Source organism: Prionailurus bengalensis, chromosome D4 (genome assembly GCF_016509475.1).
Source record: "Prionailurus bengalensis isolate Pbe53 chromosome D4, Fcat_Pben_1.1_paternal_pri, whole genome shotgun sequence".
Lineage (NCBI taxonomy): Eukaryota > Metazoa > Chordata > Mammalia > Carnivora > Felidae > Prionailurus > Prionailurus bengalensis.
This window is the reverse complement of record NC_057359.1, coordinates 79,923,359-79,939,542: the sequence shown is the minus strand read 5'-3', so window position 1 is coordinate 79,939,542 and position 16,184 is coordinate 79,923,359. Positions and strand designations below refer to the sequence as shown.

The 16,184-nt window shown below is 43.9% G+C and overlaps 1 protein-coding gene across 6 annotated transcripts in view; it reads left to right on the top strand.

Annotated features, from left to right (window-relative positions):
* Window positions 1-16,184, top strand: part of CDK5RAP2 (CDK5 regulatory subunit associated protein 2) — a 172,390-nt gene that overhangs the window by 12,583 nt on the left and 143,623 nt on the right. For all 6 annotated transcript variants that reach the window (XM_043566251.1, XM_043566256.1, XM_043566252.1 and 3 more), the window contains exons 3-4: window positions 425-492; window positions 15,705-15,815. In XM_043566251.1, coding sequence (XP_043422186.1) covers window positions 425-492; window positions 15,705-15,815 — 179 coding nt within the window. The remainder of the gene's footprint in view (window positions 1-424; window positions 493-15,704; window positions 15,816-16,184) is intronic.

The following is a 16,184-nucleotide window of genomic DNA, read 5'->3' as shown; positions in this document are numbered from 1 at the left end:
AAATATTGATTGTCTGGCGTTTTAAGAAAAAAATTTGCCAACCCCAGGCAGTTAGACATGCTTTAATTGCTGACACGGGAAGGTGGTATCCCGTTCAGTGAAATAACTTCCTGACGATCACAGAGGAAGCACCTATCGGGACAGTTGGGGTTGGCCACGTGCCCAGTGCGTTTTGTGGGTTCGTTCTCCGACAGGTTACACTGGGGCTCCTTGAAGTAATTTGTAAATACCTGAAATATAATGGTTTAGAGCTTTCCCTGGACTCAAGTCAGTAAATCACAATAGACAGAAAGTGCCAGCCGAATGTACTGTGGAAGCTGTTCATGTTTTTGTGTTTTTCTTTTCTGGGCTCTGTTCCCTAACAGGGATGCTGGGTGGTTTGCGTACCATGCCATTTTCCTGTGTCTGTTTTACCTTTTTATAGTGCTCCCAAATGTGTCCGAAGAAACAGTGTCTCCCACCAGAGCACGGAACATGAAGGACTTTGAAAATGTAAGTGGAGATACCAGATCATCATCCCTAACAAATCACGTCTGCTGCCGCGGTCCAGGCAGGCCCAGGCGGGAGCTGTATTTCTTGCGAGGTGTCGAAGCTGGATCACGCCAGAGTTGCGGGCGGTGCTGCCTCTTGGGGGCGCTCTCCGTACGGCTGTTCCCTACCTGTGCAGCCGGCCCTTCTGTCCCGGGCCAGATGCGGGTTCTGACAGGACCAGCAATTTCCAGCTTTGGGGAGTTTGACGTATTTCTGGGGTCCTGAACGTCAGGATATTACCATACTGCCCAGCGGAGAGGCGCTAATGTTTGCCAAGGGCTTCCCTGTAACGTGAGGCATGTTATTGATGGTCCCCACTTAATCCTTGCTATAACTCTTTGAGGTATTTTACATTTTGCAGATAAGTCGTAAGCCTAGGAGAGACTCGCTTACAGTCACGTAATACTTGAGTGGTGGGGCTGGGATTTGAATCCAGGTTTTTAAGGATTCCAAAACCTTTATTCCTGCCGCTGCTCTGTGCCACCTCCTTGCTTTTCATAGGCTTCGTCTTTGTTGCTGTGGAACAAAACGCGAGCAGCCTGCGCCCAGGGCGGTTGTGTATAGCGTCTGAGGACGCCTTACGTGGTGATGGATTTGGCCTCCATGCTTAGTGTCTTCCCGCATTGTGTCTTCCATTTGTTAACAGAGGGGGTTTGTTGTCAAGGAACAGGAAAATAAGGTTATTTTCCCAATTCCAATTCTCCTTAACAAGTTACCTGTTCAGCGCTCTCATTTGTCATGGGAAGAATTAGACCCTTCTTCATTTGCAGCCAAATGAAATCCATACTATGCAAGACACAGGAGATATTTATCAGGGAGAAGACGGAGGGCAGAGAGAAGGACGTTCCACAGTTAACGTCTCTCCCTCCCCAGTTGTCTTTACAGAACAGAGCGGTACTGTCTCTGGATTTAATTTAGAATACTCATTACTGCTAATAGTTATCTGCAAACCACCAGTGACCAATTGAAGAAATGACTTGTCAGATCTCTAATGGAAACAAGTAATTTCTGAGCTTTGAGTTGTTCTCATTTCAACTGTACAACTCCATCTATGCTGTGGGGTCTGGGGCCTCAATCAAATGAGATTTGATTATTCCACATCGTGTATAATTAAAACGTGCTCTGCTATTAAATGGCTGTTTCTGTTTTATCCTCAGAGTAAGAATAGCCACTGTTTATTGAGCTCTTGCTCTGAGCTGGGCACTTGAAAGATTTAGCTCTTCATGTATGTTACTTTAATATGGAAGGCGATCCGCAAGACACAGAGTTATTTAATTTTTGAAGGGCACGGCTTTGAATTTTATTCCTAGGTGGAAAAACTTAACAGAATCTTAGAATTTTCGTTTTGCATGTTATTGTCTGCCTTTTGAGCCGGAAGGAATCTTAGACTTGAGTCCAACCCTAGGAGAAGCTGAGGTGCAGGGATGTGACCTGGCAGACCGTGGCCCCTGGACCCAGGCTGCCTGCAGGTTCACTGCTCACGAGTGACCTCAGGCCAGTCGCGTAATCTGTCTGCACTGTCTTTAGACTGGGCGTGTTGACAGTTTCTGCTTCTTCAGGCTGCTGGCAGGATTAAGTGAGCACCTCTCGGCCCGACGCAGAGCTCCTCCTCCTCTTCACTGTTGTTAAATTCGTTATTAGTTTTTCTACTCTGCCGTGTGATTCAAGTGTCCCTTCTCCAGATGGGTTCTGGATGACCTAAATGCTGTTGTTCTGGAAGGCGAGAGGGAGTCTTCTATGCCGATACGTTTCAGGATTTATGCTTTTTCTTTATGGCTGTGGTCCTCCGGCTGCTGTTAGGTTTTTATGGCATTAATATTTTTTATTGTAGCATTTTCAAGAGCAAATTCTGCTGTTGAAATTGAAATGACCACAGTGTTCCCAGTGTCTCCCTTTCAAGTCTTTATGAGTTGCTGAAATGTTTCATTTGGCCTGAGCTACTACGCGCATGAGCTCTACGCAGAGGTGGTCCGAACTTTCTGTGGGATGCTTGTAGGCAATGCTGTTGGCGTCGAATGCTAATTTTAAAGTCAGCATGCATATTAAGGAGGGGCTGGAATACTTTTGATTTACAAGGAAGTTCATGATTCCTCTTACGCTAGTCTCAGCTGCTGGGTAACCGAACATCAGGGTCTATGAGCTAAGGTCTAGCAAGACCTCGGCCTTCTTCTGGTTTGCTCAGAGTTCATCCATTCATCAACAGATATTTTCAGATATATGCTCTGTGCCAGTCTGTGGTCTGAGGCTCGGGAGTCTGCAGTAGATTAAGACCAGGGAGGTTTCCCTCTCATGAGACTCACAGGCCGGTTGGGGAGATAGATGGGAAAATGGTGCAGTGACAGAGGGAAGTACAGAGCACGGTGGGGCACAGAGGAGGGCTCTGAATCTGGCTGGGGGGATTCAGGGAAGCCTCCCTGGAGGAAGTGTTCCTCGATCTGGGTCATCAGGGACAAGTAGGGATTAGCCAAGGTGAGAGGACTGGGAGAGCATCCCAGGCACAGGGACTCGACCTGGGCAAGCCCAGCGAGAGGTGTGCTGGGCGCAAGGAGTTTAGGGGATTGTAAGTTCCCGTTGGCTGGAAGGAGGCTGTGTCAGGGGGTCCTGAGAGCAGTGAGGCCACTGAAGAAGGCAGGGGTCAGGGGTCTCGTATGTTACCCTGCTTTGGTTGACCTTTGTCCTGAAGACGAAGCACGGCCGGTGGGGGATGCTTATCTGGGAGGGAAAAGACCAGAGCTGTACTCTCAAAAGCCCCCTGGGCTGGAGGCCTGGCGACAGGCTGTCACTGAAAGGCTGCTCCGTGGGGTGGTGCTGGAGCTACGTGGCTGTGGTCGGGAGAGGTCAAGAAGTGAGGCTGAGACTTGGATCTGGGGGAGACCATCCTGTCCCTTCGTTTGACACACGGGCGCTCCGAAGCCCAGAGAGGGCGCTGACTCTTCCAGCCTGGGAACCAGGTCTTCCACACAGGCGGCCTTTCCTGCTGTCCTCTGCTGTCCCCTCTGTGTGGAAGCCACTTGCCTCCTTGTGGGTCTTTGCATTGCCGATCCTTTGTCTATACCTGCATCAGGTGAGGTGGTAATCACCTGTAGGGCAGGCCTTAGGGGGAGGAGCTGGCAAGTCTGCCTGTCTTACTGGTCCTTTCCAGGTGACAGCGCAGTGGGGGCTCCCGGACCTCCACCGGAGGAGGCCTGGCAGAGGCAGCGTTTTGTAAGGCACTGTGCTGTGCAGTGTGGCCTGTTCTGGGTACTCAGGCAGTCAATTTCTCTTTCTCTTTCTCTCTCTGTCTCAACATTTTTTCGGTGAGTGGAGGAGACCCAGAATCTGGATCAGTATATCCAGTCCAGGTAGCTATCTTTATCTGTATATAGAAGAATTTAATTCTGGCTTTTTCTGTGACCTTCCGGACAGAGCATGGCATGGGTAGCTTTCTGCCTCTCTTAATACTGGTGGACAGCATTATTTCATGACTACTAGTTCAGAAAGACTTGTATTAAAAGGAAGGGCTTGAACCGTAATTTACATAATCTCTTAGTGTGGGACATTCCAGGTTGTTTTGAATTTTTCACTCTTACAAAGCTTTGATGAGTCTCCTCGTGTAGGTCATTTTACAGTTACGTGATTATGTCCTTAGGGTAAATTCTGCTGCTCTGGTCTCATACCCGCCTGCCCGAGGTGCTGGTGTTCTCGTGCCCAGGCCCCTGTTCCTTTGTGTTCAAAGTTCCTGGTCTCAGCTGAGGCAGGCGGAGACCCATCCCTGTGTAAGGGGCTGCTTCCGTGTTGCTGAGGTCAGCACATGCCTCCTTCCCTCACAGCCTGTGCTCTGGCCACACAGCCTGCTCTCACTAACCCACACGGGCAGGGCCTTCTCCGTGCTTCTCCCTCTGCCTAGAATCCTTTCTCCCTCTCCTTGAGTGGCAGGACCTTCGTGTCTCAGCTTGAAGTGTGACCTCGTTAGAGAGGCCGCCCCTAACTCCTTCCCCAGCTCTCTGGAGACCCCCATTATCTTGTCTGACAGCAGGCACTCAGCACCGGCCTTTTCCACCATGGATCTTTCGACTATTTGTACTTGGGTGTTTTATTTGTGTGCTTGCTCAACGTGCGTCTCCTTTATCCCTAGTACTCAGCGCCCGACAGGATGGTGGGCGCTTGATAAGTATTTGTTGAGTAAGTAAATAGACAGACGAGCTTGTAGAAGAAACTAGATCTGTACATTTTGGTTACCTTGTCTGTAAAATGGGAAAATAATTTTTGTCTCATTGGGTTGTGATAAGGATTGAATCGGGAATGCCAGGACCGTGTAGTGGGAGGGGGACAGAGCTTGTAGTTGGCGTGGGGGCACGCAGGGCCCGCCTTACAGGAGAGCAGGCAGCAACCAGGCAAGCCGAGGCTAGGGACGCAGCGTGAGGGGTGCGTTTAGAACAAGGCAGGAGACCAGGAACCGTGTGGATGCGAGTCCGTGGAAGGGGCTGAGGACTGTCTGTAGCTGGCAGAGTGCATGCCGCAGCCACTCTCCGTGGTGCTGGCTGTGTTCAGGATGGGGCTGGCCAGCACCGAGGGCCTTTGGATTCAAGTTTGGCTTGTGGCCGGTGGAATGTCTGGTCGGTGTTAAGTGCCGGGGTTCACCCGTGCTTCTGGTTCATCCTTGGCCTCCCGCTTACCATTGGAGGCTGTGTGTTCTCATACCTTTGCCCTCCAACAACCTGGCCAGATGGCAGGCTGGGCAGTGTAAATTTTTACAATCTTTTTGAAGGCCATTTGGAAAGAGATTTTTATGGTCATAAAAATAGTATTACTCTTGAGCCTCGTAATCTGTTTTGGGGGAAATTTGTCCTAGGGAAACAACCCAGTGGGTGGAAAATGCCGTGTGCGTGAAGCTGTTTGTTGCCACATTGTGTACGGTTGGGAAAAATTGGGAACGAGGGAATTACGTTTTACATTTGTTATCTCTTTGTCTTGCAACAAGTTCCTGAGGAAGGTGTTTCACAGATGAGGAAGCTGAGGTTGGAGAGATCAAATGACTTGCCTGTGAGCTTGGTGTGTTGAGAAACTGGAAGAAGGCTTTGATGGTACAGCCTGTCTGCTTTCCACGGGACATCCTGAAACCATAAATGCTCAGCAGAGAGACGGCTAAATCACTGACTGTGAATCAGTTCAGCGGTACCTAGCGCTGTCATTGACTTGATACTTACGTGCGGTTCTGCAGCAACGTGAAAAATACTGAGGATGTAATGCTAGGCTGGAAGGAATATAAAAGGAGTTGGTTTCATAATGTAGGTATATTCCAAGTGTTGCTTGGGGCTCAGTTTCTAAATTCTGTTACTGCTGCAGTATTGTTTGTTAATAAGCAGATGTTTGCCTAGTAACCGTTTTTATGATTTGAGGGCGCGAGGGAGAGTATTGGACTCAGAAACTGATTCCAAAGTGTCCTCCTCATTCTGTGCACCTCGTTGAGCTGTCGCTGGCAGAATTACCTCACGTGCGGTGTTGTCGACCAGAGGTGAACTTGGAGCGGCAAGAGGTCATGGTTTTTATGACATCTAGGTCAGTGGTCTAACAGTTTTTGGACTTTCAAGGAGCATAAAAAGAATTGACGGTGGCCCAAAAGATGTGTCCGTTGAGGGTTTGAGTGAGAAATGGCTGTCCTCCATTTCCCGCTTGCCAGGTGCCTTAGCTCATGGTGTTGTCACGACACTCCTGTGAGGTGACGGATTTTTATCCTTATTCATAGATGAGCCAACAGTGGCTCAGAGATGTTAAATAGTTTTTCCAAGGTCACATGGCTCACAGGTTGGTGGCCTTGGGAGTTCAGTCTGTTTCTGTTGACCCCATGGCCCCCTTGCTCTTAGCTCCGGCTGCCTCGGGTCCAAAGATGCCTTGGGGTGAGCCTCAGTTTTGGGGGCCCCGGCTCCAGCAAGCTGCTGAAAGCGATCACCAGAGTCAGGTGAATTGCTGCGATTTCAGCGGGGCCTGGTTGGAGTTGCCCTGATTCTTTCCCGCGTTGTTGGATTTTGTCTGTCTTCCCTTCCTGATGGAGCTCTAGGCCAGGCAAGGCTTTTGGCCAAGGGAGGCAGGCAGGGTGACAGCAGCTCCTTCAGAATCTGTCCTGCTGCGCGCTGGGGCCTCCCTCCAGCTTCGGAAAGCACCACCCCATAATCACGTTGGGACGTTTCCCGTCTCAGATGACTGCAGTTCCACAGTCGCCCTGCGGCTCCGGGGGCTGGGACGTGGCAAAGTACAGCTCACGCGTCAGCTTGCTTGTCAGCGTTAGGTTTCTAAGTCGTGTGTGGTGGGTTTTATCTCGGGGGTATTTATTCCTGGTGTATGGTAAGCTGTTTTCACTTTTTCCAGCTCGAGGTTTTTGTTTCTTTTTCCTCTTCTTGAGGTCGATTCTCTTAAAGGGGGAGATACAAATGAGAAAAATATTAATATATTTTACGTTCTTGTACTGTGCTAGGCACAGTACCAAACGTTCTAATTTCTTTCAATCCTGTAGTAGGTCTCTGAGATAGGTATTCCTTTAATCTGTACAAAGGAATCCAGGCACACAGAAGGATGAACTTGACTAAGGTCCTACAGCTAGTAAGGTGGTCTGGATTGTATTCATTCATTTGTTTGTGTGTGCGTTAACAGAGGTCGACTGAGCATCCCCTGTGCTCCAGACACTGTGCGAAAGCCTTAAGGGAAACAGCCATAAACGGATAATATCCCTGTCCCCAAGTGGATTATATTCATGTAATTGGCATGATAATAAATAAAGGAGTACAGATTGTGAAAAGTTCCAGCAAGAAGACCAAGAGTTCTGTGTTCAGGAGTGACTCAGGTGGCAGTCACAGTGGTGGGGACCGCTTGAGATTGTGTAGTCAGGAAGGGCCTCCGAGATGGTGCCATTGGAGCTGAGGCTCCGGGCACGTCCTGCGGGAAGAGCCGTGTGGGCAGACAGGGGCTTGGCTTATTTGAGGGCCAGAAAGGAGGCCGGTGGGGCTGGAACGTTGCGTGACAGGGTGATAATAGGACGAGGCTGGCGAGGAGAGCGGGGACCAGATCGTACACCTCTCTGTGCCCATGGCAGGGAGTTTAATTCTAAGAGTGATGGACAAAAAAAACAATGGGGTGATCTGTACTAGATCTGAATCTGAAGACCGTGGGACTCTCTTTGCATCACATTGCCTTCAAGAAATTCTTAAATGTGTCCAGCCACCTGGGCAGCCGTTGGGCACTTGGTAACTGTCTGTTTAAGATTCAGGCTGGAACGTACAAGACACAAGTGTGTGGTGCCCGACCTCTTAGAGATGGATTGATTAGAAAAAGCAAGTTATCAGCTGGTATAATGCAGTGTGACAGTTGCAATGATAAAGAAAGTAGAGGGTATATGGAAACATTTCGAAGGGTCTCCAGTCCAGCCCGATGGGGGTAGCCAGAGAAAACTTTATGAGGGAAGTGGTATTAAGTGGAGAACTAGGCTGGCATTGTTGTGGAAAATAGGGTGCCTGTACCTCATTGTATTCACCTGGGCCGGTCTGGTGTTTGCATTCACCTTCTGAAGGCTTATTTGCCTTTTTCTTATTTTTTAAAAACTTCTTTACCTATACGCAGAATACATATTCTTTCGAGTGTTGCTGAGAATTTTAGCAGTGTGTACAATGTGGGTATTTTAAGCAACCTCCATAAATATTTCATTGGTAGTTGAGTAATAGAACAAGGTTCCTCTTTATAGGAAGCATCTGGTGGGGTAGACTTTTTGTTTGCATGAACGTTTTAATGTGCTGTTTCCTTAAAACATTTAAAGCAAGGCTTTAATGAACTTACCAGTGGTTTCTTGTGCTGTCCTTGTTAGCCACAGAGTTGAAAACTTAAGTGCTAACAAGAGGGCCAAGGACAGTTTGATGTAGAGTGTGCATATCATTTTCTTTTATCCAGTTACAAAAATATGTTGGTTAAAAAGCATTATGTATTCTTACCAATTACTTTTTTTAAATGCTGAAAAAAAACCCAGTGGGGATCATATTATCATTCATTAGTACTGTATTATCAGTACTATTTTACTGTATTTCATTTTAATTATTTAAAAAAAATGTTTATTTATTTATTTTGAGAGAGAGAGAGAGAGAGAGAGCGAGCGAGCGAGCAGGGGAGGGGAGAGAGAGAGAATTGTAAGTAGGCTCTGTGTTGTCAGAGCAGAGCCCCATGCTGGGCTGGATCCTAGGAATCCTGAGGTCATGACCTGAGCTGAGCTGAGGTCAAGAGTCAGGTGCTCGACTGACTGAGCCACCCAGGTGCCCCCTCATTTTAGCAATTTTTAAAACAGCTTTATTGAGATATGTTACATGAAAAAATTCACCAATTTTAATGTTGGATGAGCTTTGACAGATGTGTACTGCCTTATAGCCTGTCATAAAGTATATATATGTGTGTATATACACACATACATATTTTTTTTTTTTAAGTTTTTTTTTCAACGTTTTTTATTTTATTTTTGCGACAGAGAGAGACAGAGCATGAATGGGGGAGGGTCAGAGAGAGAGGGAGACACAGAATCGGAAACAGGCTCCAGGCTCTGAGCCATCAGCCCAGAGCCTGACGCGGGGCTCGAACTCACGGACCGCGAGATCGTGACCTGGCTGAAGTCGGACGCTTAACCGACTGCGCCACCCAGGAGCCCCCACACATACATATTAATACACATATATATATTAAATGATTTTTTTTTTTTTGGTATATGTGTGTATATCCAGTTCTAGGCTCATGTAACCATCACCACAATTAGAATACAGAACATTCCATAATGCCAAAAAATTCCTATGTGCTGTCTCTTTGTGGTCAGACCTTTCTTCATCCCAGACCTCTGGCAGCTAATGCTCTGGTCTTAGTCCCTATAATTTTGCTTTTTCCAGATGTCTTATAAATGGCATCATACAGTAATATAATCTTTTGAGGCTGATTTCTTTCCCTTACCGTAAGGTCTGAAATTCATTCATGCTGTTGTGTGTATCATAGTTATTGATTATTAGTCCATCATATGGATGTACATTTTATTTATTCACCCTTTGAAGAACACTTAGGTTCTTTCCAGGTTTTGGTGGTTATTATTAAAGCTGTAGTAAACATTTGTGCACAGGTTTTTGGGTGAACATAGGTTTTTATTTCCCTAGGGTAAATCCCTAGGATGGGAATTGCTGAGTCATATGGTAAAGGTAGTGTTAGTGCTAGTGTGTGTGTGTGTGTGTGTGTGTGTGTGTGTGTGTGTGAGAGAGAGAGAGAGAGAGAGAGACTGCCAAATGGTTTTGCAAAGTGGTTGTGGCATTTTGCCTTCCTATCAGCAGAGTATGAGGTTTCCATTTGCTTCACATCCTCATCAGCATTAGGTATTCTCAATTCAAAAAAAATTTTTAGTCATTCTAATCGGTACTAAAACTCATTGTAGCTTTAATTTCCGTTTTCCTAATGGCTGAAGGTGTGGAAAATCTTTTCTTGTGATTATTTGCCGTCTGTATGTCTTTTGTGAAGTTCCTTTGAAAATCTTTGGCCTGTTCTTTAGTTTGTTTGTTTGTTTGTTTAATTGGGTGGTTTTCTTACAGTTACATTTTGGGAGTTATTTGGGATACAGTTCCTACGTTGGATTTGTGATTTGCACAAATCCCAGTAGGTAGCTTTTCTAATCATTCTCTTAACACTGTTTTTCAAAGCAAATGTTTTAAAATTCTGATGAAGCCCAATTTATTGATTAAAAATTTTTTTAAAATGGATCATGCCTTTGGGATTATAGGTAAGAACTGTATAGCACTAGGTCTCAAGGATTTCCCTCTGTCTATTCTAAAAGTTAGATAATTTTATGTTATACATTTAGGTCTATGATCTAATTTGAGTTAACTCCTGTTTAAAGTATGATAGGTTGAGGTTCATTTTTTTGGTAAATAGATGTCTAATTGTTGGGTCGAGGTTGATTATTTTGTAGCTGGATGTCCAGTTGTTCCAAAGCCATTTGTTGAAAATGAAAAAACTGCCCTTTCTCCATTGAATTGTATTTGTACTGTGAGAACTGATAAAAGAACTTTGCTTAGAATGCAGTTGGGTGCCAGCAGGGGGAGCTTTCAATCCGGTCTCTTGTCAGTGGCACAGCCAGCGGGAAGAGAGGGCGCCTTGCCTTGCCCTTAGATACTACTTTACTATCCTAGCAGGAGGAAGAAAGGTTTCTTACACCCGCAGCCCTTCACCCCCCTCCCCCACCCCCCGCAGCAGCCCAGCCATCCAATGAGAATCAACCATACTTCCAGCTCCCAGTTTACTCTAGTGGACTTTTAGTTTACAACAGCCCATCCCGTCCCCCCCCCCCCCCCCCCCCCCCCCCCCCCCCCCCCCCCCCCCCCCCCCCCCCCCGCCCTTTTCTCTGTAAAAGAGCACTTCTCGCCTTTATTCTCTGGGTTTGCCTGTGGGTCTGCAGCAGCTTGCTTGTCCTGGATTGCCATCTCTGCTATTCCTGAATGAACTCATCTTTTGCTGGTAGAATAAATGGCAGTTTTATTTTTAAGGTTAGCGGTTGCTTTGTCAAACACTAATTAGCTGGGGGCACCTGGGTGGCTCAGCCAGTTGAGCGTCCGACCCCTGATTTTGGCTCAGGTCATGATCTCACGGTTCATGGGTTTGAGCCCCGCATAGGGCTCTGTGCCGACAGCGCAGAGTCTGCTTGAGATTCTGTCTCTCTCTTTTTCTCTGCCCCTTCCCCATTCTCTCGTTCTCTCTCTCTCCCCCACCCCCTCAAAAATAAATAAATAAATGTTAAAAAAAACTAATTGGCTGTAATTGTGTGGGTCTGTTTGTATAGTCTGTTTCTTTGGATTCTTTTTCAAAATTGTTTTCACCCATCTAGCTCTTTTACTGTTCCATGTAAATTTTATAATCAGCTTGTTTCTAACTATAACAAATCCTGTGGGGATTTTGATTGGGATTGTGTTAAATCTATAGGTCAGTTTGGAGAGAATTGACATCTTTATTATATTGTCTTCCAGCTCATGAATTTGGTAAGCTTCTTCACTTATTTAAGTTCTTGATTTCTTCAGCATTTTGTGGTGTTAAGCATACTTCATGGTTTATTAGACTTATTTTTATGAATTTAAGTGTTTTGGAGGTATTGGAAAATGGTATTTAAAAAAGTTTCAGTTTCCAGTTATTTGTTGTTAGTGTATTGAAATAACGCTTGATGTTTGCATTTTGACTTTGCTAAACTCACTTATGAATTCTGGGATCTTTTTTGTAGATTCCTTGGGATTTTCTACATAAATGATCATACTATCTTCCGATAAGGATGATTTTAGCTCTTCCTTTCCAAATTGAATGCCTTTTATTTTTTCCCTTAACCTTATTACACTGGCTAGGACTTCAGATGCAATGTTAAATAGAAATTGTGAGAGTGGATATCCTTTTCCTTTTTTTTCTTTAAAAAAAATTTTTTTTTTTTTAACGTTTATTTATTTTTGAGACAGAGAGAGACAGAGCATGAACAGGGGAGGGTTAGAGAGAGGGAGACACAGAATCTGAAACAGGCTCCAGGCTCTGAGCTGTCAGCACAGAGCCCGACGCGGGGCTCGAACTCACAGACCGCGAGATCATGACCTGAGCCAAAGTCGGATGCTCAACCGACTGAGCCACCCAGGCGCCCCACCTTTTCCTTTTTCTTAGTGTTAGGGGAATAGCATTGTTTTTCATCTTTAATTAAATATGTAAATATAAATACAAATATAAATATATATATTTATAAATTTATAAATATATATATATATTTATAAATGTATTAGTTTTTTGTAAATACCCTGTAGCATAAAGGAAGTTTCCTTTAATTCCTGGTTTGCCAAGTATTTATCTTGAGTGGCTGTTCGGTTTTGTCAGATGTTTTTCTGCAGCTACTGATATCATATATTTTTTTTGTTCTTAGTTTTTTGGTCTGGTGGATTGCATGGATTGATTTTTGAATGTTGAATTAGAATTAGCTTTACATTCCTGGGATAAGTCCCACTCATGAAGTATTAATCTGTTTTTTCAGTTTGCTAAAATTTAGTTGAGGATTTTCCATTTATGTTCATGGGTGACTTAATCTAGTTTTCTCAGTCATAGTTTTCTTGTAATGTTTTTGTCTGGTTTTGGTATCAGGGTAACATTGCCCTCTGTAAAATGAAGTGGCAAAGTTCCCTCACCTTCTGATTTCTGGAAGATATTGTATAGAAGTGGCATTATTCCTTCTTCCAATATTTGGTAGAAATTGCGACTGAAATAATTTTGTTTTGGAGTTTTCTTTTCTGGAGGGGTTTGAATTACAAATTCAGTTTTTAAAATAGATAGATACAAGACTATTCTGTATATCTGTTTTTCTTTGGTGGATTTTGATAATTTGTACTTTTCTTGGAAATGTATTATTTCATCTGAGTTGTTCAATTTATATGCGTAGAGTTATATGCATTGTTCTCTTACTATCCCTTTAATTGCTATGGGATCTGTTGTGATGACCTCTCTTTCATTTTTTGATATTGGTAATTTATGTCTTTTTCTTTTCTCTTTTTATCTTTGCCAGTCTTCATCAATCATTTGAAAGAACCATCTTTTTAAATGATTTTTTTTCTGTTTTCCGGCTTTCCATTTTATTGTTTTCTGTTCTTATGTTTATTATATCTGTCATGTTGCTTGTGCAGGTTTATTTTGTTCTTATTATGGTTTCTTAAGGTGGAAGCTTAGATTGTTGATTTGAGACATTTCTTGTTTTCTAACACATTTTAAATAGTATAAATTTTCCCCAATCACTACTTTAACTGTACCCTACAAATTTTGATATACTTGTATTTCAAAATATATTGCATTTCAAAAGATAATTCAAAATATCTTCTGATTTCCCTTGAGACTTCCTCTCTGCCCCATGGATTGTTTAGAAATGTGTTAATTTCTAAGTATTTGGGTATTTTCCAATTTCTTTCAGTTACTGATTTCTACCTTAAGTTTATTATGGTCAGAGAACATGGTTTGATTTTCAGTTCTGTAAATTTGTTAAGGTTTGTTTTATGACCCAGGATATCCATGAGCATATCCATGAACAAGCAAAGTGAACCTGTAGAAAGTTGCAAAATAGCACAACAACTGGGGCGCCTGGGTGGCTCAGTCAGTTAAGCATCTGACTTCAGCTCCGGTCATGATCTTCCAGTTCTTGGGTCCGAGTTTCGCATCGGACTCTGTGCTGCCAGCTCAGAGCCTGGGGCCTGCTTCGGATTCTGTGTCTCCCTCTCTCTCTGCCCCTCCCCTGCTTGTGCTCTCTCTCTCAGAAATAAATAAACATCAAAACAAAATTTTAAGGGGTGCCTGGGTGGCTCAGTTGGTTAAGCGGCCGACTGGCTCAGGTCGTGGTCTCGCTGTCTGTGGGTTCAAGCCCTGCGTCAGGTTCTGTGCTGACAGCTCAGAGCCTGGAGCCTGCTTCGGATTCTGTGTCTCCCTCCTCTCTGCCCCTCCCCTGCTAGCTCTCTGTCTCTTTCTCTCTTAAAAATAATAAACACTAAAAAAAAAAAAAATTTTTTTAAAAACACAACAACCAATCATATATACTGCATCTAGATTCATCAGTTAGTATTTTGCTACGTTTGCTTTATTCTTTCTTTCTGTCTCTCCCCACTCATTAGAGAGTCAGTTGCAGACATCATGACAGCATCCCTATGTACTTGAGGATGTATCTCTCTTAGGACATTTTACAAAATTATAACACTATTACCTAATACAAAGTTGTTATTCAGATTCCCCACTTATCCTCATGGAGCTTTTTTCTTTTCTTTCTTTTTTTTTTTAAATTCAAGATTTACTATATGATTTCATTGCACTTAGTAATCATGCCTCCATCACTTCCATTTATTTAGAAGAGTTCCCCAACTACTTTTACCTTAAGATTGTCATTAAGACTTTTGAAGGGTTCAGGCCTGCTGTTCTGCAAACGTCCTTATATTTGGATTCGTCAGATGGACTGCTTCATTAGGTGCAGGCTAAAGGTTGTGGGCAGGAACATTTAAAATGAAGTCACTTGCTTTCAGTGCTTTGTTTCAGGAGACACTGTCACTTTGCCCCATCACTGGTGACATTTAATATATTATCTTGATTTAGGTGGTGTCTACTGGATTCCTAAATTGTAATGGACCTTTTCCTTTAGTAACTAATAAGCCATCTGTGGGGTAATAACTGGGTGAATGTCATGTTCTCCAGTGATCTTTTATCAAATGCTTTTAACATTGATGATTCCTTTTTTCTTTAAGGTGTATTTTTGAGAGAGAGAGAGAGACGGAGAGACAGAGTGTGAGTGGGGGAGGGGCAGAGAGAGAGGGAGACCCAGAATCCGAAGCAGGCTCCAGGCTCTGAGCTGTCAGCACAGAGCCCAACGCGGGGCTCGAACTCCCAGACCTCAAGATCATGACCTGGGTCGAAGTTGGAGACCTAGCCGACTGAGCCACCCAGGCGCCCCTAGCATTGATGATTCTTACCTGAATCAGTTATTACTGTAATGGTTGGATAATGGTGATTTCCTTTTTTTAAACTTGTTTTTATTTTTATTATTTTTTTTATAGTTTATTTATTTATTCTGGGAGAAAGAGAAAGTGCAAGTGGGGAAGGGGCAGAGAGAAGGAGAGACAGAATCCCAAGCAGGCTCTGTGCCGGCAGCCCAATGCGGAGCTTGAACTCAGATTCTAAGATCATGACCTGAGCTGAGATCAGGAGTTGAACGCTTAACCGACTGAGCCACCCAGGCACCCCATTGTTATTTTTTATATTTTATTTTTTTTAATTTATTTTTTTTATAATGGTAATTTTCTCTTTTATTCCTCTGCATTTACTAACTGGATTTCATTTGTGAAGAAGACATTTGCCTTTCCTTTCCTTTTGTTTTCTTTCTTTTCCTTTCTTCCTTCCTTTCTTTACTTACTTATCAGCAGTGTGGAGTCACGAAGTCTTTTCTTCAGTCATTATTCATTCAAGTGCTCAGATTGTCTTAAATTCGACTAGCGAGAACCACTTAATTCTGGGTTGGTACAATTGCAGCAAAGGTAAGTTTTCTCTAGTATTTAACATTTCAGTCCATTCGTAGCCTTAGGAGCTACAGGGATTAATGCAGGTACCGTCCTTCAGACCTTACTTTTGATAACCCTTCTGTGCTTATTTTCCAGCAAATCACTGAATTGAAGAAAGAAAACTTTAATTTAAAGCTCCGCATCTATTTCCTGGAGGAAAGAATGCAACAGGAATTTGATGGCCCCACCGAACACGTCTATAAAACTGTGAGGTCCCACTTCCCACGGCCACACCTGGTTTTTTTCTCAGAGTCATTCCCAGCAGAAATTTGATTAATATTTGTTCTCCGAGTTAGCCTGAACAGACAGAGCTGCTTTCATTTAATCTGAATGGATTACGGGGAGCATAAAACAATAGGATGACCTTAATCGTAAGCAAAGAGTTGCAAGATTAATTTTAAGGGATTCTGTCTCTCTTTTTCAAATCCTAATTCTGATTTACTCTTTCTATATCCTAATTATTCACGATTGAGACAAAGGTGGTGAAATGGTGGAGTGTCTTTGGAATTGCGGCCTGCTGTTACCCACTAACTCGTGTAGCTGTAGGCAAGGCCCTTCAGCTCCCTGGGCTTGCTT